Here is a 20,659-nt window from a genome sequence, read left to right as displayed (position 1 = left end):
AAAGGAAATTAAATAACATGACAAACTTACAAAAACGTGATAGCATTTCGGAATCGTTAATCAATATCACAAAATTAATAACTCTTAAAGTTTCAAGGTAACGCACCTTTATTTTGGACGCCATCTTCATTTAAATAGAACGAAGACAGATACAGCAAAATCGATCGTACCCGATCGGTGGCAGTGTGTCCGTATCAGTGGATAAATTCGCGATCGACATAATTACGTAGACGTAGAGTAAAATGACTAGACTACATATTGCGTTCTTGCATTAATGGATCGAGTAGAAGAATCTTTCTTCGAAGACATAAATTCAAACTTTCCATCAAAAGAGATCGTCGTAACGTTGTCCGAAAAAAAAAATATACGGCTATACAATAATCTGTAAACGAAAGAGAGAGATTTACTCTCTCCTTTGGTATCTCTCTTACTCAGTATTCATATTTGCGAAACACGGCACGAAAAGTGTTAAATAGTTCGAAACAACTTATACGCAGCGTCCACTTAGCATTCCGGACGCTCTTTACAGTCTAGAACTAATTTACAAAGAGTATATCGGCACGCAGGATTTACTTTGCTCCTCCATTGTTTTTCGATTTTTCTGATTCAAAATACATTTTTTAACGCGATAATGAGGAAAACGATAGGATCGGTTAGAGATCCCCAAGTAAGAAATTGAACACTGTTTTAATTATGGCAGACCAAACGTTTGCGAATAAAATACGTATTCATGCATTTCAGCTGCAAAAAGGAATATCTACGTTCAGCGAAAAAAACTTTGCAATTATTATAAGATTTTTCATTATGATCGATTCTTGTCACTAGCCTCATCTAAACGTATAAACTAATCATATTAAAGAATCTTACAGTTACTATTTTTTCAACTGAACGCAGCTATTCTATTTTGCATCTCATTCTATCTTATATATCTATTTTATTCTGTGTAAATAATATCCGATCTCTTACAAGGATCTCTATAAAACAGTCATCATCTAAGAATGTAATTTATAAAAAGATCATATTTTTTTACGATAAGCTTGTTGTTTCTCGATTCTTGTTGTTCCTCTCAATTGCTGGTTCCTAAGGGCATTCTTTAAAAGAATTCTTTGTAGCGAACCCAGGATTGGCAAAAACAAGATATCCCGTGTGACGATACATTCGATGTCTGGCACTCTTTCGAGATCCTGTCTTTTGGCGACACAGGAGTAAGTATATAAAGGCACAAAGGTCTCTCTGGCTGGCGTTACTCCCGACGACCGGTCGGTGCGATATCCGTTCGACGACCCACGCCGCCGTTCCTGAAGTGTCTCTTAACGAGTGTCGCTATCTAGGGACGACGCATCAAGTGCAGCAACTCCGGTGTATAGTTTTGGTCCTTTCCATCGCTCGCACACGCGCTGCTGTGCGTCTCTGTCTTTTCGTTTGCGGGCCACCGGTTGAGTCCACCCGGCTGCGACCGGGGGACTGGAACCGGTATGCAATTTCGACGAGTTCAGTTCCCCGTGCTGCAAGACATGGCCAAATGCAGCTTTCGCGCTTACGTCTACAAGTGAGGAGAAAGTGGAAATATGAGATAACATGGGAACCTAACGAGAAACGTGATCTTCCCTCTATCAGAAAAATATGACACGGATGCGTTCAAGATATCGTCTGTACAGTTTGTGTTCATGATATTCATACCATACTGGAATGCGTATAAATCTTAAAATATATAACGAATATAACGCGTAAAGAGAGAGCTAAATTTTATGAAGTCAAAAACACATCATTGACTTTCCTATATTTCGTCTTTCCTAAATTTGTGCTTGCAGCATCGAGATCGTTGAACTCGCCGAAACTACGTTGGATTCTAGAGGATGACTAGCGAAAGCGTATATCTTTCTCTCTCTTTCTCTCTCTCTCTCTCTTTCTCTCTCTTTCTCACCACAAATTGTGATCTCCATGAAAGCGACTTCGCGCGACTATCGCTGTCGCATCGCTTCGAGTTCAACGAGCAACAATCGGCGGAAGGGAAAAACGCGTCTCTTCGCGAGACCAGACCCGCGGATCCTCGGGGAAGATCCATCAGCTAGTCTTCTCGGGCCCCGGCTGCGATCGCACGTCCCGCGTCGTCCCCGGACGCGACGACGATCGCGCGATGCAGATGAGCGAGGACAGAACTGCGGCAGCGGCAGCGGCGAATTGAACGTACCGTCCCTCCGAGGCAACCTGCAACAATAATCATCCGACTCATGGTGCGCATGAAGCGATTGCGTAGATTGCATTGGACACGGTCAATTGATCTATGGACATCGCGCCGGGACACGCGTCTCTACGCTGCTTAGTTATGGCAGGTGAAATCATAAGCGCGCACGTGCCTGACTCGCATAGATCGTTCGAGATACTTGCCGTTACGTTGCTAAACAATACTGATGGCGCGCTTCTTTCAAAGTGAAATTACTTCGGATTTGAAAACAGTGTATGAATTACTTTTTAGAATTCCATTAGAACTGTCTTATAAGATTATCTATGAATTGAAGTGACTTGCAAACTAAATGCATATACGAAAAAAAAATTATATTGTATTAACGGGGTCACTGACAGCAGTCCTCTTACAAAATTTTAGAATTTTTCGGAATGTGTAACTTTATGACTTTTAAAAAAATTTCTCAGATTTCCTTTATACTTAAAAAAAACGAACCGTCGATATTTGAAAGATTTTTCTTACTTTTTTTAAATATAAAAAAGTCTGTGTAATATTTTATAATTTTCTATTATAATTCTCATGAATGGAGAGAATAAATGCTAAAAAAAATTTATAGTTTGGGATGCCTATATATCTTTTTTTTACATAGCATAAACATAAATATTATGACTAACATTTTATACCAGTTATAACTATAAAACGGAGTTACTAATCATATTTTACTATGCAGTGATAGTCAGAAATACCAAATATCTTTCTTTCAGTGAAAGATTTTATTTCCTAAGTCTTAAAAAAATTATGTATTTATCTTTGTGAAACACTGATAAGAATATGCATTTGTACTTGTACTTTCTGTACGAAGCATAAACATTTTTACGAGTATAACATCGATCACGTTGTAATATCACGATGCAGATAATATACAAATGCTATCCAGCACGTACAAGTATATCACGTAGGCGATCGGCGGATGTACGCCGACGATCCCTCAAGAATTCAATACGTTTCTGAATGCCAGTGTCATAAAGAGCAAAGTTATTCAACGGACACCTACGCGTAGCACGAACGAGAACAAGGGAAGACGCGCTCACCTCGATCAGGCTTCTTGAAGCTCGCCCTTCATTCCCGGTACGCCGTGGTGATGCCTCGAGGCGAGTTTGTTCGCCAATTCGTGCATCACGTCTCTGTATATCACGGTGTCCAAATTCTCGCCCAGCATGTAGAGAAGAAACCAATCACCAACCTTACTGCGACGCACTATGGTCTCTACGGCGTCCCTTCGTACCAAACGAAATCTCATTCGCAACAGGTAGACCCTCGTGCGTGGCGAAAATATTATTAGGATCTGCGGGGAGAAACAAATTATGTTGCAAGAAAAACAAGAATTAAGTAATAATAAAAAATGACATCAGAAATAACACAACTAAAGTGTTTAATAATATTTCAGTTTGAATTTAGATGCATATCCAGTAACGTGTTCTGTAAACTGTGTGTCGATTTAACTTTTGATCTTAAACGTCATCTGAAACTAGGATAACAATTTCTCAAATTAAATTATAATAAGCAATTTAATTATATCGATGCTAATGAACATCTTAGAAGTTGTAACGAACTTATTGCTTAAGAAGAGTTAAGCTTATTATTTGCACTTAAAAATTTGGAAATTTAAGTAAAAGACACCGATTGAAGCAAAACAATTGTGTTGTTTCTATATCGCAGATATTATTTAGAAAATACAAGGAGTCCTTTTTCCGGGATTACTGACCCTATATAAAACCGTAAAGAAACTGAGCACGCCGAGGAAAAGGAACCAGAACCACAGAAAGACATAGATCTTCTCGTTCACGACATTCAGGGGCAGTATACAGACGGCGTCATGTCTCTCGACTTCTCCGCTGACGCCGTACTTGTAGAAGGTGCATTTGGTCATTCGTGGAAAGACATAAATCATAGGGTCTACTCGGTCTTCTTGATCGGACTCGAGGAACCTAAGTACGTCGATGCCAAAGGTCAAGAAGGCGCCATCGAAGAAACGGTTCATCAGAAACATCTGACCTGCGACAATGTGCTCGTTGCTTTACAATTCTCCGTCATTTCTATTATTGTATTTCTATTTGCCTTTCTCTCAAAGCAGTTTCAACAACTGCTTATAATGTATACAAGGTGTTTCGGAAACCGGGATACAACCGAGAAGTCGATTTTACATGAAAAAGTAAATCGAAAGTATAGAATAAAATATTTTTTTAAATGAGAGGCTTTGTTTTCGCAAAAGTCGTCTTTAAACTAAAAAACTGAACAGATCTCATTGTTTTAATTAAATAGACTACTATTCCTGCTTATTTTGTATTGATTGAATTAAGTAATCGAGAATATACAGCAAAACAAGATATTCACGCATGACGAATTTTATTATTTTACAAATGTTGGAAATGATTGTATGAAAAAATTATTTTACATTTTTAGCTTATTTTGTATGTATAGAATTATTTCCTTTTCAGTTGTATCATGATTTCTGGAATACTGTATAATAAAAATTAAAAGCACAATTAATCTCTATGTTTTTTTAATATTTCTGCAACAGTATTTTTTTAAAATCATAAAAAATTTATTTTAACATTATTAAATATATGTATATTAAATCTTATAACATATAAATTTATACCAATCTCAGCCTTGAGAATAATATTTGTATAGTTCTTTTAGAACAATTTTGTATCTGAATGAAATATTGAATAATAACTTCGTATTTAATCAAACAATTATACGATACATACATTTTTATAGCTTTCGTAGTTGATTGATTTATACGTGTTGAATGATTATATTCCTGCATACGTTTATACAGTCATATCACATTTTAATCGGAACGCAATAGACATAAAAGATAAAATTGACGAGCTATCTCAAAGTCAAATCGGAGAGTTCGCAAGCGGTTGGCCAGCTGTATCGCTGCCAACTTTTACCGTGAATCATTCATTCATTCACCGCTCATTATACAGCCTTCCTTTTTCTTACATACGTTTGTAAAATTAACGCGAGCTAATTTAGAGATAGTTCGTTGAATTCCATCGTCTTTGACACAACCTTTCTGCGAAAACGATTACATATTATTGTGACGTGTATTGAAAATCTGTAACGTACACTAAAAGAAAATTACTAAATCTTAATACATATTTCTTTGAATAGTTTTAGATAAGTAACTATATATAAACGTTTATTTAGGTAGAGAAATGTACAGAAGATATATTATATTCTACAAGTAAAATATCTAAGCCTCTGCAGTTGTTGCATAAATTACGTTGATGCATAAATTATTCATAATGTAGTAAGATACAATTCGTAACTAACTGGGATGTACTTATTTACCGAACAAAGTTAAGATAAATGCAAATGTTCCACAACTCTAAATTTGAGTCCTCTTCAACGCAGAAATACAAACAGGTACAAAGTTTGTACCGCGATAACAAATTAAATATTTGTCTAATTATTCTCAGCTATATATTAATATTCAAACTATATTATAAAAATTGTTGAAGCATCAAGAGATATTCACGTTTATCAATATTAAATTTTAAAGGACCGTCAATGTAACAACATAATGTTTATCACTTTCTCTGTCTCTCTCAATCTTGATTTCTATTATACTTCAATCACAGAATGTGTGTAAACAGTATATATACGTCCGTATAAATGTTTAAACGGGACATAAAAATTATACTTTTCCATTCTAGACTTGAAACGTTTGTGTTATTTTAACTTTGTTTGTAAGTACATCTCAATTAAAATACATAATTTACACATTAATAACCGCTCACAGTATTTTATTTGTATTGGATTTATTCTTGGAATCACAAATATTATTATTTTATTTTATTTTAATATATTTTTTAAACATATATATATAGTATTTAACATAAAGTAACAGCGAAAAGCCGTCAATTGTTCTTTAAAATGCTACTTCTTAATCTTAGCTATATGCGAACATATGCATCTTCAACAGCGAAAGGGAAACGCTTTAAATACCATTCTCAAGTGCATAACTGGTTTATGTTTATCGATCGTAAGCGGAAGATACGCAGTGACGTTCGCCTAACGGGTCTGCGAATTCCGGAATTTGTTCGTGTTACGACATCGCGATGAGGACGTGCGTTGATCGAGAAGCTCAAACATTGACAAAGGATTTCGGCGCGGGCCGAAATAAAAAAAAAAAAATGAGATGTGTGGGCTACTCACCGATCACATTTAGGAGCGCGAGGACCTCGCATAGGTAGTACCTGTAAGCCCACCAATTGTGAAAGCGAAGGTTCTCCCAGAGGTAGTCGAGCAGCATTTTCTTCTTTTGCTTTTTCTCCACCTCGGAGCAGAGCCCGATGTCGAGATCCATCATAAGGGCATGAATCTTGCCACCCTCCCAGCCCTTCCAGAGCCAGCGCGGGGTGTAGAAGAGGATCGCCTGCGAGCAAAGTGCCGAGTGAATAAATACCGACGAATCAGCCAATCGCTGATATATTACGAGGAGTTCCGTAGGAGGCGGACCTACTTATGTACACACTAGCCAAACAGTTACGGTACGTGCAAAAAGAGTTATCATTATTATACCTTGCGCCCGATAACTGCTGATTAAAACAATACGAGTACCACTCATACACGAGCGAAATTCCATTTTACTCTTAGCGTAAAAACTGCTAACCGCGCCTTCTTTCGAGATGCGGAAAGTATCTCGCGAGCTTAATTATTTCATACCGCCGCCGTTTATCACGCTCGAGTGTCGATGTTCTACGAATTAAGTTGCATATTGGCTATTACTCATAACATGTAACTGCGCTGTAATGAATTAACGGCAAAATTAAATCTACGGTTAATTAACCTTTAGTGAGCGGGGGTATATATTTTTTTTATCTTACAGTTTTCCTTAAGATATTTCTTATACGTTACGTCGATGTACTCCTCGCTTCAAAATACGACAGTTTTACGCCACAATATAGTGGCCGTCTTATAAAAGTTAACTTTCCAGTTCGTTGTTTCACTGGAATGGTCATTTTAACAGCTTGACATCGCTCTTATTTTTGTGTAATTCAGTTATATATAAATTACATTAATTAAGAATTACCATTTAACGATAACACTTATTAAGTACAAGTTGCACAACATATACGGACTGCCGGAAGATTCAAGTCGAATCCATTATCAAGTCTTATCTCGCAACCTCTATCGTAATGTTTTATTAATTCCCTATAATATTATTATTCGATAGTATCTTAGAATACTAAAATAGAATAGATACTATCTTAGAGATGAATGGAAGAGGTGTAAGTATAGTCATGCTTGGAGCGATAATCTGAGCTAATTGAATCGAGACAACCTTATCTCACATTAGAATTTCCGAAGCGATGTCAATGCACTTATCGAGACCACGATGTGGGAGTAAACCCTTTCTCACGGTATATAAAGCTTTCTGGCTTATCGCCAGGGGCCTCGGGTCGTGCTTGCCGTAGTACACGATCGAATATAGATACGTACGCTCGTCGCGCGTTACCCTCTTACGTCTTGGCGTGTGTTCAGAAAATTTGAGCTAAATTGCAATTTACGGAAGGCTCGGATGATTGTTAATGAAAGTACGTGCTTAAGACGTGCGTCGAAACTTAATGGGTTTCCCAAAACGTATGCTTTTATCCAACGAGTCACATTGTTTCTAAGAAACCCAGAAACGACTTATTATTTTGGCTTTGGGACAAACACGCGAGATGACGGTGAAATCTTAATGCGAAGAACATGTACAATAATAATCCTGTAATACACAGATATCGCGCCAATTTTATATAAATTCTTCACAAAATCCGTTGAAGATACGACTCCATAAAATCTTCGTGTGAAGTAAATTGTTTTAGAACTCTTCAAACGCTAAGCTTCGAAATAAATACTTTAATAATTAACGTATAAGTGTTTATATATAATATATAAACCGAAAAAATTGCAGCAACTAAAATTGGCGGTAAATTGAACTTTTTATACTCCTTAAAAATATTACATACAGACGGTGTATAAATGTAATGGACGTTACGTAACTCATTTAATGGCCTCGGCATACATGGTTTACATATCTGCGACAGGATTCTTCAAACAGGGTGGTCTGACCTCGCTCTTGACAAGAATTATGAAGAAACGTAAAATAAACGCGCATGTCAGACCGATTGTACGATTTGCAGCTTTTAGCATTATCGCGAGAGAACGCCTGCGTTGTAAAGAGAAAAGGAAAATGCGTGACCGAAAATAGATCTGTGTCCCTCTCTTCTTCTCTCTTCCCTTGCCAACCAGGATCGAGAGCGCGATCATATTTGCTGCCCTGCTGAAAGGACATTTATATCTCTCTTTCAATGTGTGCGTGTTTGAACTTGTAGACGAGCAGAAATTCCTTTAGATATGCAAATAGGTTCGAACATTTACTGTTTGCTCTTTAGATAATAAGGAATAAAATTAAGTGACATAATTAATTTTACACTCCGCAGGTCTTTAATAAATCATACAATATATTATAATATTATACATGTATTATAAAAAAAAAAAACAAGTAAATTAAACTTTAACTTGAAAGCGTATTCTGTAAGATATATTCTTTGTTTTTTTCGCGTGAAATTGATCTTGCAGAGTGATAAAAAGGGTTGTTATAAAGATACTTTTCTAAGCACCTTCTTATACAATGAAAGTTTAATAACTGTAATTTATAATTAAAACGTAAAGTAAAATTGGACGAAATAGATTCTAATCTAATCAATCTTATATACAATTTCACATCTGGTACAACCGAAGAGAGAGTGATTTTACATTAAAAATGAGTCGAAAATATAGAATAAAAATTTTCACACGAGGCTCTCATGTTTTTGAGAAAATTGACTTTAAATATTCATTGCGGGTACGAAAAGAAGGAACCGCATACATGTTTCGCCACGATCCCCGGCCGATGCGTAGCATCTATGTGTCACGTTGTTAGCCCCGAATAAATTTAGCTAAACAAGGCGAAAGAGCTTGTAGCTTTAAGAAAAGCGAGACGAAGAAGGAAGAAGAGCGGACAAAGAAGTGTACTTTTAACACGTGCAAAAATAAACCTAAGATAAAATGTAGCTAATTTTGAATCTCTGTTAAATATAAATATTTTTATTTACGCGTATTTATAAATACAAAAAAAATTCTTAGAAAAAATTATTTTATTAAATGATAATTCAGTAAATTTACGTTCTTATTAAGATACATTTGTATATTATATACTCATTGTTTATTTAGTTATTATCAAAAATAATATAAAAACTGTCTTTACAAACGCGCGAATAGTTTTCAAAGACTGTTTCCTACGTTACATTTTCAATTTTGTTAAACGTTAATCATATTAGTAATGCGTTTTGTCAATTTATTAGCGATATGCGACGTTATACATGTTTTGTGTCAAACGTTGTCTAGAAAACACATTAGATACGCAGCAATCAATTGCAAAATAAAAGGCGGATGCACGATTAATCAAAGAGCGAGAGAGTTGTAGGAACATTGGACGTATAAATAGAGGATAGTAACTTGAGAAAAAGAACGACATTGTACGTGCGCGAAGACGAGTAATGCTTGAAGTATGGGAGGCGGAGGTACGATCAAAGATAGCATCGAAGGTACATATGCATTTTAAAGGCAGAACTATCTGTAACCTGTATTTATGTATTGACGTTATGAACAAGGATTATCAATCACGGATAAACGAATATACGCACATTTGCGATCGTATATTGTATCGACATACTGATTCAGAACCAGCAATTTCTGAACTTAATTTAGATATAAGCATTTAATCGCTTTCGTATGTTTCGTTATCTGTAATATAAATAACTTTTCGCTTTTTCACTTAAAATTAAAGAATCGAAGGTTTACGTTTACAATTGATATAGAAAATACCGTATCTCGTAAGAAAAATAATATTCTACACATAAAGATACATGAAAAATGTTTATATTCTTAAATTATTGATATACTTACTGTATATAGAGACGAGTATAATTATAAAGTAAAATATAGTAAAATAATTAAATAAAACGCGTAATAAAGGTGCAGATAATATAAAAATAGAATAATAAAAAAAAGATTTCAAAAAATGTGTGTACGTGGGGAAACAAAAGATCGACAAAAATGCGAAAAAAGAGACCGTCGCTTCTTACTTGCAGTAGCAAGAAGAAGATAACCCACTGATAGTATTTGTGCTGCTTGACCAACGGGTGGGGTGCGTGGCCGTGCCCCCCTTCGCCCTTGGTGTTTGACACCCCAGGGTAAGGCACGGCCTGACCGATGCTCATGTTGAACGCCCGCACCATGCTGTAGGTGGTGTGAAGCCAGCAGAAGGTCTCCAGCACGGCCTTGTCCACGGCCGTGGTGGCTTCGCAGTGTATCGGCGAGCCGGAGATACTTTTGCAAGCGAGGGTGAGGCAACCGGCTAGCAGCACTGCCACCGTCGCACGATAATGCAATCGAAATATCATCGAGTCTTCGGCGTACCTGTGTACCTTGAAGAGCGATCGAATCGAGCCGAACAGATCGATCATTTTGAGCATTAGCGGCATGTTAAATAAACGGATACCGGGGAGTGACTTTGCTTCGAGTCGCTGGGCAATCTTTCTCGCGATGCCACCACGTCCTTCGTCCTCCTCGTTTTCTTCTACCAGCGATCTGTCTCTATTTTTACACTTTCAATTAGTCCCTCGATCCTACTGGAAATCCTTTGAACGAACTGCACGATGAATACGAAATTCAATTGCTTTTAGACCAGTATTTTCTTTCGTAGGTATTTAAATACTTTGAGATATTGAATGAAAGTATAAATTTTGCATGGATTTATCACTTTCCTGTTGTTGATTTTTATTTTGTTTAAAAATTGATTTGTTGGACGTAAACTTCCGTTTTAAACGTCAAAAATAGATAACGAATAATCCTCGGTAGAGTACAATTACAGTCGTAAAAGTGGACCACCCACGTTCTCTTCGTACCATTTATAGTCTTGAGATTGAACCTAAGGTGGAGTGTATACATTTTGTGGACGTAAACCGTCGTAAAAGTTACGTGGAACTACTGTTTGCTTTTCTAACTTCCCTTTAATTTACTTTGCTCCCTTCATTTATTCTTGTCACTTTACTCCCCTCTCATCTGTTATTTGTCTTTCATTTTTGGTGCAATGTAAAACTCTCTACGAGGTTTAGCACTGATTCTCCCTCGTATGCAAAATGTTGATTTCTTCCCTTTTTCGCAATCATATCAATGAAAAGAATTGATACAATTATCTTTGCTTTCATATGTCTATAAGTCCTATTTTTTAAAATACCATAACACAAAGTCACGACACACGCACGAACACTATTTATTCATGGTTTCAATCAACAATTTTTTTAACAAAGGACTGTCTTTATATCTCTCGTACATCCTACTATTCGTACACTGTTCTTTCTCATCTCTGAGTAGTTGACACATCAATGCACAATCCTATCCACTTCGTGAATTGGAGTTAATTCAAAGTTTTGGCGGGACAGAACAATTGCGAAGGAAACATTAAAGACGATAAATAGACTTAGAAAAGAAACACGCACGTGAGTCTCGAGTACAAGCTGTCAGAAGACTGGCCGGACTTGAGAGGCATCCCTTGACCTCGATACTAAACGTACATAACTGATATTATCTTGCAAACGTCAGCATGATCAACTAAAAGCTGATCGACGAAACATCAATCTGTATTATTCGTAATCTGATATAGTGTTACACCACCGGCTGATATGATATATAAATATAGTTTCACCGAAAAAATATAACAATAGATGACTTTCGATTTTGTCACTTTGTTGTAAAATTTGAAACGGGAGCCAATGAGGTCTAATATTATAACAAGGTTCTATGTATCCAAGGTTATACGTATCCGAAATCACCTATGACAGAATTATGAATATTAATGGAGCTTATAGTAACGCGTCATCGGTATATATTACACCCATGACGTCAAAATTAAGACGGTAGAAAATCTTGATGTACTGCATAGGGTATCTACATTGATTGACATTGTAAACGTTTATCATGGAAGATGGACATTTGACTAGAATTTTACGCCCGTATCATTGAATTTGTACAATAACGGATCAGGGGAGGAATATATTTTTGTCCAAGGCCAAGAAAAAATTTCCAAGTAAAACAATTAATACTAATAGCACTAATAAGACGGTAGAAAATCTTGATGTACTGCATAGGGTATTTACATTGATTGACATTGTAAACGTTTATCATGGAAGATGGACATTTGACTAGAATTTTACGCCCGTATCATTGAATTTGTACAATAACGGATCAGGGGAGGAATATATTTTTGTCCAAGGCCAAGAAAAAATTTCCAAGTAAAACAATTAATACTAATAGCACTGTGTGAGACGCTCCTTTTATTTTTCCTTCGTTAGGTTACATGACACGACGTGTTACGTTTTACTGTAAGTATAGAATTCCTATAAGCTCATCGTTCTAATTGTATCGCGAACGGGAAGTATAATGCGGTTCGACGATCTCCATCATTGAAAACATGCTTAATCGACCGTGTTACGAGTGCGGCGTGCACATATTCTGGGCAACGAAATTAAGCGCACCATTACTATACGCGTAAAAGAACATACCGACGGACCAAAATGAACGCTTATGAAGCCGTATTTCTCGTCACCTTTTTACCTCCCTCTTCCACTAGAAAAAATAGGAAGCGAACAAAAGCCGACAAAGTCAAGATAAGATAACCGTGCTCTGATTAAGAACCGGGATTAATATGTCGATGGGGCGCTCGTTAAGCGGCTGAAACACCCTTTTTTCATCGGTTGTTTCAGCCGCTATAGATTTCAAATAATCTTGCAGTCATTAACGATTATCCAAAGCGGCGAGACTGAAGAGAGAACGTTGTTTTTCTATTTCTAGTATTTCCAATCAGAAAGATCTATACTCATTCCTTTGTGTAATTTATCTCTGACGTTTTTAATATAATTTTAAAGAATCTTCTTTAATAAATAAAGATTAGCTAATTTCGAAAAGTTAAATAACATGATTTATACATTACGTGATTTAAACCGCAAAGGGCGAACAAAAACAAGCGGGAAAGAATTCATTGTGCAGCAAACGATGAAATTAGCTCAACGATAATTATAGAAATGCGTGAGGAGATACATAAATCAACGAAAGGGAATACATCAGTAAAAAAGCGGCGACTACTCGCTGTAAACTGTATAGTTTGCTTTGAGACGCCGGACGAAAAAACACTGCGAAGGGAGACGAGGAAATAGAAAGAGAACCTTCGTAGAGGGATAGGCTGTCATCGACTGAGTTTATTTTGAGACATCAATGCGAGTAGCATGAAAGAAACGCGCGAGAACACAAGGAAAAATACTATATGGATCGCTATTTCAGGTGTTCGCGCCACGCCATTAACCCGTTTCATCTAAACCTTCGATCACGATCTTCCTATTTCTTTCAAGCTAGCTGAAATAATCAGCCGCGATAGGCGACAGCAAGTGTTTGACACTCAATTTCGCATTAAAAACGTTTCTCCTGTTTTAACAGCGCGCAATATTGTCGTGTTATGCGCGGTGATAATCGTATTTCTTTCAAATAATTCACATTCATTTGATATTATTATCTCGTAGCAAAGCTCATTTACCTCTCTATTATATCTCCAAATAATCTTAATAATCCTATATGTTACGTAAGTTACGTTATTTAAAATGCAGAACGTGTAATGTACCTACTGAAAAAAATCACGTAATAATAATAAAGCTTGGTTACTAAAAAAATATTTATTAAATAATGCACCAATATGGTAAACAAAATACATTTGATAATTATTAGACTCTTTTTTTTTTTTAATGATGCGCGTGACGCGATTCAACTTTTTAGGGCAGAAAGGGGTAAAGCAGCGCGTGATCGTCCGAGCATTTGTGGTGATAATCATCTTTATTTCGAATAAGACGATCACGCACAAGCAGCTCTCAATGACGAAGTTTAGTGCATTGTTATACTTAAGGTTTCTTTCTTGGCAATGGACTAGATGATAGGCCTTCGCGAGCAACATGCAGGTCGCTCGAGCCCGAGCAGAAAGATTGATGGATGAGTAACGCTTATAGGAGTGCAACGTTAAAAGCACCGGTACGTTTTATGGCCCGTATGCAAACCACACATTCAACGCTAAACGTGCTTGATGTTTCACTTGTCTAATCGACGCGACGGTGCGCGTTCATGAAAGGCGTGAGTTAGGACCGAGCTATTACATTTGGCGTTAAATGGACGCATATAAATTTTGATGGAATCTTCGAATTACATTATATTCCGCGTAGCGCGGCCAATTTTACGTGCAGGCAATGTTTCGATATCCGCACTTGCAAAAACAGTTACAGTTTATATCATATATTAGTCACACTTTCGCAATAGACGCTTTGTTATTATTATTCGGCTACCCAAAATGTTATTTGTTAATATTATCATTCAGTCGCGCTAAAATATTTTACTTGTTTTTTTTTTTCCATTAATCGCAATCATCTAAAATATTATTTGTTAATATTATTCGCATTCACATACATTTACACACAAATGCAATTCTGTGCTTTATCGCTTAAATTTCTGTGCTCTGCTAAATCAAATCGGTACATCTCAATTTATCGAATGCAAGAGGTCGGGAACACTTTCTTTCGTGCAAAAAAGAATGATTACCTGCAGGAACAGCATGAAGCACACCCACTGGTAGTACTTGTACTCCTTTCGCTCGGATTCGGGATACGATTTGGAATTGTCGACGCCGGGAAAGGGTACCTCCAAACCCTCTCTCTTCCGGTACGCCGCGGTGATCGTGTAGGTGCTGTGTATCCAGCAGTAAGTGTTTAAAACGTCCTCGGGCAGGTCCTTGCTGTGTATACAGTCGATAGGATTGCCGACGTACTGGCGGGTAGTGACAATCAGAGAGAACGCAATCAGCAGGATCACAGTCAGGCTGTAATGCAAGCGGAAAACGGCGCTGTCGATATGGATGTGCGAGATTTTTATGAGACTCTTCAGGCCGCGAAATATGTCCAGCATCTTGGTACCAGAACGATACTAGAGTAAGAGATCGGAGGGCCACGGATTCTGGGGGATACCCCGGAATAACGTCCGCAGGACGTGCCAAGTCCTTTCACGTCGCTTTACCGCGTTTCTTTGTCTACATTTTTCACTGTTCCCGATTTCGAGGCCATTTTTCAGCCGCGTCGAAGTCCGACTTCTCGTCCACTTTTTCACTTTCGAGCACGACACGAGTTCATAACTTGAAGGGAAAATACCGAAAATGGATCTTACAAAAAAATGTTAACTGTATACATTTTCTTTTATTTATGGTCCGTATTTTTCAACTTCCGTAAAACTTTTCGAAAAGAGATCTATTTCACTTAATCACTTACTTCATTTTCTTCAATTGTTATCCTTGCAGTTTTTTCTTTTTTGCTTTTTAAGAAAATATCTTTCTTCGATCGTCAAAAATATATGTGTTGTTTTTTTAATAATTATTTTGACTAAAAAATCTTGGTAAATCTATATATGTACCTTTGGTCGATTCCTTGATTGAAAACTGTGTGAAATACTTCTTACGGTTTATACATTACTTTAAATCTTATTCTTACTACTATAAATACTGTCTTCTTAAGTAGCGATTATTGTTCCGTCTTTGGCATTTAATCTTCCGCAACAGTCTCACATTTCTCGCCAAAGAAACGTGGTACAATCCTCTCGCGGTGCGCTCTGTACGTTTCCTCTTTCTTCAGATTTACTCCGCGTTATTCGACGAATGAACGTTTTCTTCGGAAAAGTTTGCCACTTGATGGACGATCCCTCGATCGCCGAGTCGCGTTGCGATCGACGTTGACGGGACTTTGAATAATCCGCTGTTCCAACGGCAGTAGTCCTCCCGCGCATTCTTCTCGTATTCCTATTCACGTTCGTATCGCAATTTCTAATCTCGGCTGTTCGAAATACACAAATATTCGAGTGACACTGTCGGTTTCGGTGACACGCGCAGATTCGTCGATCTCACGCATCTCCGTGAGCTTTCGTTTCGAAGAACAAGCCAGCGGGGATGCTCTCAAAATATCTTATCTCACGACTTCCCTCGGGTATTCTAAACAGAAGAGAGTTTCATTCAAATTCTCACTTTACTCGGGAAAGAAAGATTTCACTGAAGCGTCTAAAAATTTAGCCAGACATAAACAAAAAAATGATTCTGTTATTAGACAAAATATTGGACAAAATAATCATGTAGGACGCTCAAACTGATTGCTGAAGTAAGAAAATTGTTTGCAGCACCGTTCATTATACCCGAGTCTCCCGCAGGTATTTTTTGACGATAAAATTAGTTTCGGGTTTGGGTCTAGTTAAATTTTATTAGATGTTTCGAGCAAAACTCGTTTTTTCCGTGTACATTTCTGTGGTCATTCGCGCGAGTAAATTACAAAACAACCGCAACCTTACAAGATTGCACGCTTTGAAATGTTTACAGAAGTCCTTCGCGCGTTACCAAAATTTGCACCGCGATATTCTCGGAAAGTGTCCGTGAAAGAGCGAAAAATCTTTACGGTGCACCTCGTTCGCGCGGTTTCACATGTTTCGTCTCTCGTCTTTATGCTTTGATGCCGCGATAAAGTCACCATAAATTCCTCGCCGTTCCTTTTCCCCCTTTTTTATTTTTTATTTTTTGAGAGTGTCAAGAAAAGGGAGCACGGATATGATTAGTTTTATCGAAAGCCTTCTCATCGTCCAATTCGGACACATCTTTCTTCGTAAAGTGAAGAGAGAACGGATAGTGACGCGTCTTGGAAAATTTCGGAGAAAACGCACGAAAATATCCGCTCGCGACTCATCGTGCTGATACACGTTTTTTGCTCCTTTTAGAAACCTAATTATGATGATTATACCAAAGCATACAGTGCTATAAAAATAGAGAAATTGTCAGTATTAAGGAAAGACTTGCTAACGTTTTTATTATTAAGATCCTTTCTCTAGCAAAAAACTATTAAAAGTAATTAAAACGAGAATATTGCTGGTTTCTGCACACATTTAAGAATAACACATCAAATGTTTATTAAATGTAATTAAATTAAATTGAATATTACGAGAAGAACATATATATATTATAAAAATGAAGAGTGCTTTTCAGTGATAAAGAAGGATCTTCGACGTTTATCGTTAAATCTTTTCTCTTACAAAAATTATTAAGACATACATACAATAAAAATTTTCTAAACTTTTACGTACATTTCCAATTATTTATTATTTAAAAAGGGCTTTCGAAATTAACCCGACAAAAAGATTGGTTTGTCTTCCGTTCACGCTTTGCAGAGAATGATTCAATTTAAATCACACGGGGAAAAGATCCGATTACGCGTTCACCGTAAAAGCCGGATTAATTCTGCCCGAATTCAGGAATAAATTCTCATACGTCCGAGCGAGTTCGCGTTATTTCCGATTTATTTCCGAATGATTTCAAGATCAAGTACAAGCCGGCCATCGGACTATTTTCAAGGTAAAGGTATCGCGATATGAAATCCCGTATTCGCTCATGGACTGGCCAAATTATCGCGCGTGCTTACTCAAGACGACCGTAAGCTAGAACCTACGGGCTTTATATTCGCGAAATTTAAGTAATTTTATCGGCGGAGAAATACTGTTATGTGCACTCGACGGCTGCGGTGGTTCTTTGTCGATGTTATACGAAAGTACAAGGGTTTCCTTCGACTCGGTGAAGTTGTGTTGTTGGGTCCGTGCCAAGATAGGATGCGCTCGCCGTAACCATTTTAGAGTTGAAACGTTTTTGGGAAAATAAAACAATTTTACACTTGTTTCCGCGCTTGCGGACGGTCTGTCGATGTTTTAACGGGGGCAAGCCCGTCGAAATGGAAATGAGAAACGTTGAAACGTGCCAAAGTTATCGAACACGCTTCGAAACATAAAGAAACAGTCTACATATTGGACATTAACGTGATCCTTTTTTTTTTTTTTTAAGGCTAAATGTAAATTCCGAATAACCCTGGTGGTTCTTCTCGCGTGCATGTCATCGCGGTAAGCGCGCTATATAAATCTTGCGGAGAAAAATGTACGGAAATCAAGATAAACTTCACACACACCTATTAATATCCGCAAAAATCTCAAGTGTTAAAATCCTACGACGCGCGACGTATCGAATAAGCTATTCATTGCGACTTGCAATGCGATACATGAACACGTTCTCATTAATCAAGTTAAGCGTTACACATATATAATCTTAATTTACATATATAATTATCTCTCCATATTTTCAGTTAGGATAGGACGAACGTATATAAGAACCGATATCAATTTATGCAATTCTCCGTCCTGCCAATTAGACACCAATTTCCTGCTAATCTCTGCGCACAGCGATCGCTGAGCGCAGATAAAGTTGATTCTTGAATATTAGCGTCGTCCTTCCTTCCCTCTCCCTCCACATCTCCACCTCAAAGCGCGGATATCCGCGGTCCCATCTTTCTTATTTGACTTAACGCGGAGGATGAGCAACGTACGCGCCGCGTAAATACGACGCGAACGTATAGTCGGGAGAAACTTTTTCCAGATGCGGCTGAGCGATAGGGAGTATCGCGGGATGATAAGTGAGACAAGTGGTACCGGCGGATACACAACGAGCACGCGGGGATTGCGAAGTCTCGGCGAAATGCTCGAGGGGGCCCCCGCTTTATTTATAACCGGCCCGATGGGGTCTCTCTCTCTCTCTCGTAATTTCTCCCCCCCTCCCCCCCCTTTCCTCCCCTCCCCACGTTCGAGTCCCATTAATGCCACGAGCCGGCGGGCTCGGGTAAGCGAAACGATCGAAAACTCCGCGGCAATTAACGCACCGGCCACTTCAAAGGCACATCCGCTTTGATACGACCCCTTATCCCACCACCTCACCCTTACCCCCTTTTTTACGCCTCCGTATACATGGCGCGTTACAACGTCAGCCTCGCCGGGCGTACCTCGTACCGCCGAAAATGAGCCGGGCTATAGGCAAGAAATTAAGAGGCCCGTAATGCTGTTTGACGTGCGCGCGCTATTCTATTTTAGCGTTTACGCATGCGACTGCACTTCTCGCCGCCACGAGCGAAACCGCCCGGCAGTAAACGGAGCGGATAAGCGCTCTCCTCAGAAATACCTGAGGGCAAAACGAAGCGAGGTGCGACCACGGATTTCCTCGCCTCTATCGCTTTTAGGATGGATTCACATCATCGGAAGCCGCGAACCGTTCCGCTCGACGAGCAGGATTGCGATTTCAAAATTAGACCGTCCCGCATTGTTAAATTTATAATGTCAAATTGAACCTAATTTCAATTGTTCTTAATTATTTCTACAAATCGCCAGGCACTGTGTTCTTATTAAATTTGATTCAAATTCAGTTTACTATTTACTAAGAATGTATATCTCGTTATGCATATCGCGGAATCGACCAATTCAAGAATTCAAGTTGAAAAACTATGGGTTGTATAACAGAATTATCACCTATTACTTAACAATTATATCCTTGTTACAGTACTTATAAGAACACACACAAGTTCTTTTATGTTCCCATAATTAATACTACAATTTTGGAGTCCTACAGTCTTGAGCGATTTGACGATCTCAGAAAACTGGCATTAATATATTTAGACATGGAATTTTGCGTAAATGTATAAAAAGAAATATTGTTCATTCTTTTTATTATTTATATAATTTCATTTTTAATTGCCCGACTAAGATTTGTTCTAAAATTTTAACATTGAAGATGATCATATAAAAAAGTCGAGGCGTTTGTTTTTTATGAGTAAATTCCAACGCGGCTCGAATAGCCCTGAACTTTGTTGTTTTGGAGCTAAACAATTCAAGTATAGTAATGGATTGATATTTACATTTTGACATACATTTAGTTAAAAATGATGAAATGTTATTTAAATTTAGGAATTGAGTTACCTTAATTGATTTCTAAGTGCATAATTCAGGTTTAATCTGTGCTTTTAATAATTAATATCCATTTTATTAACGTAGATTAATATCCACTGTTACATCAAAGAAACAACGGTAATTCAATCCTTTGAGTTAAATAATACTTTATTATTTTTAACTTGTACGTGTTTAAAATGTAAATTAATCCATTTCCGTGGTTAGTTTCAAAGTAAACTACGTCCATATTAACATATGCACTTTTAATAAATAATAAACTAAATTTAAGTTAAATACAATTTAATATAATTTTTAATACATTTTTATGTTAAATACACAATTCAATACAAATTTAATACATCTTTTTAATTAAATTTGTTTACCTTTATTCTTTTACTTAAATTGACGGTATATTGAAGCTGTGATGGCCTATAATAATAATTAAAAGTAACTCAAATAGGGTACAATTTGGTATTATGAAATTAACTTTAACAGTAT

The 20,659-nt window shown here is 37.4% G+C and overlaps 1 protein-coding gene across 1 annotated transcript; it reads right to left on the bottom strand.

The window, feature by feature from the left end:
* Positions 1–2,170: 2,170 nt before the first annotated feature.
* Positions 2,171–15,403, bottom strand: shakB (Innexin family member shaking B). The gene is made up of 5 exons (XM_018550105.1): positions 14,927–15,403; positions 6,419–6,638; positions 3,951–4,240; positions 3,277–3,530; positions 2,171–2,208 (listed from the first exon to the last, which is right to left on the bottom strand). The coding sequence occupies exons 1-4, from the start codon at positions 15,287–15,289 to the stop codon at positions 3,282–3,284; spliced, it is 1,122 nt and encodes a 373-aa protein (XP_018405607.1). The 5' UTR covers positions 15,290–15,403; the 3' UTR covers positions 2,171–2,208; positions 3,277–3,281.
* Between the last annotated feature and the right edge of the window lie 5,256 nt (positions 15,404–20,659).

This window comes from Cyphomyrmex costatus, unplaced genomic scaffold (assembly GCF_001594065.2).
Source record: "Cyphomyrmex costatus isolate MS0001 unplaced genomic scaffold, Ccosl1.0 scaffold123, whole genome shotgun sequence".
Lineage (NCBI taxonomy): Eukaryota > Metazoa > Arthropoda > Insecta > Hymenoptera > Formicidae > Cyphomyrmex > Cyphomyrmex costatus.
Note: the sequence above shows the minus strand (reverse complement) of the source record. Positions and strands in the feature narration are given on the sequence as shown.

Bases quoted from the DNA above. Each gene is read 5' to 3' on its own strand.
- shakB (XM_018550105.1), bottom strand. From the start codon at position 15,289: ATGCTGGACATATTTCGCGGCCTGAAGAGTCTCATAAAAATCTCGCAC. The intron at 4,241-6,418 runs GTGAGTAGCCCA...ACATTGTCGCAG, and splicing joins CGCGCTCCTAAATGTGATCG to GTCAGATGTTTCTGATGAAC. The intron at 3,531-3,950 runs GTCAGTAATCCC...TTCTCCCCGCAG, and splicing joins TCTTTACGGTTTTATATAGG to ATCCTAATAATATTTTCGCC.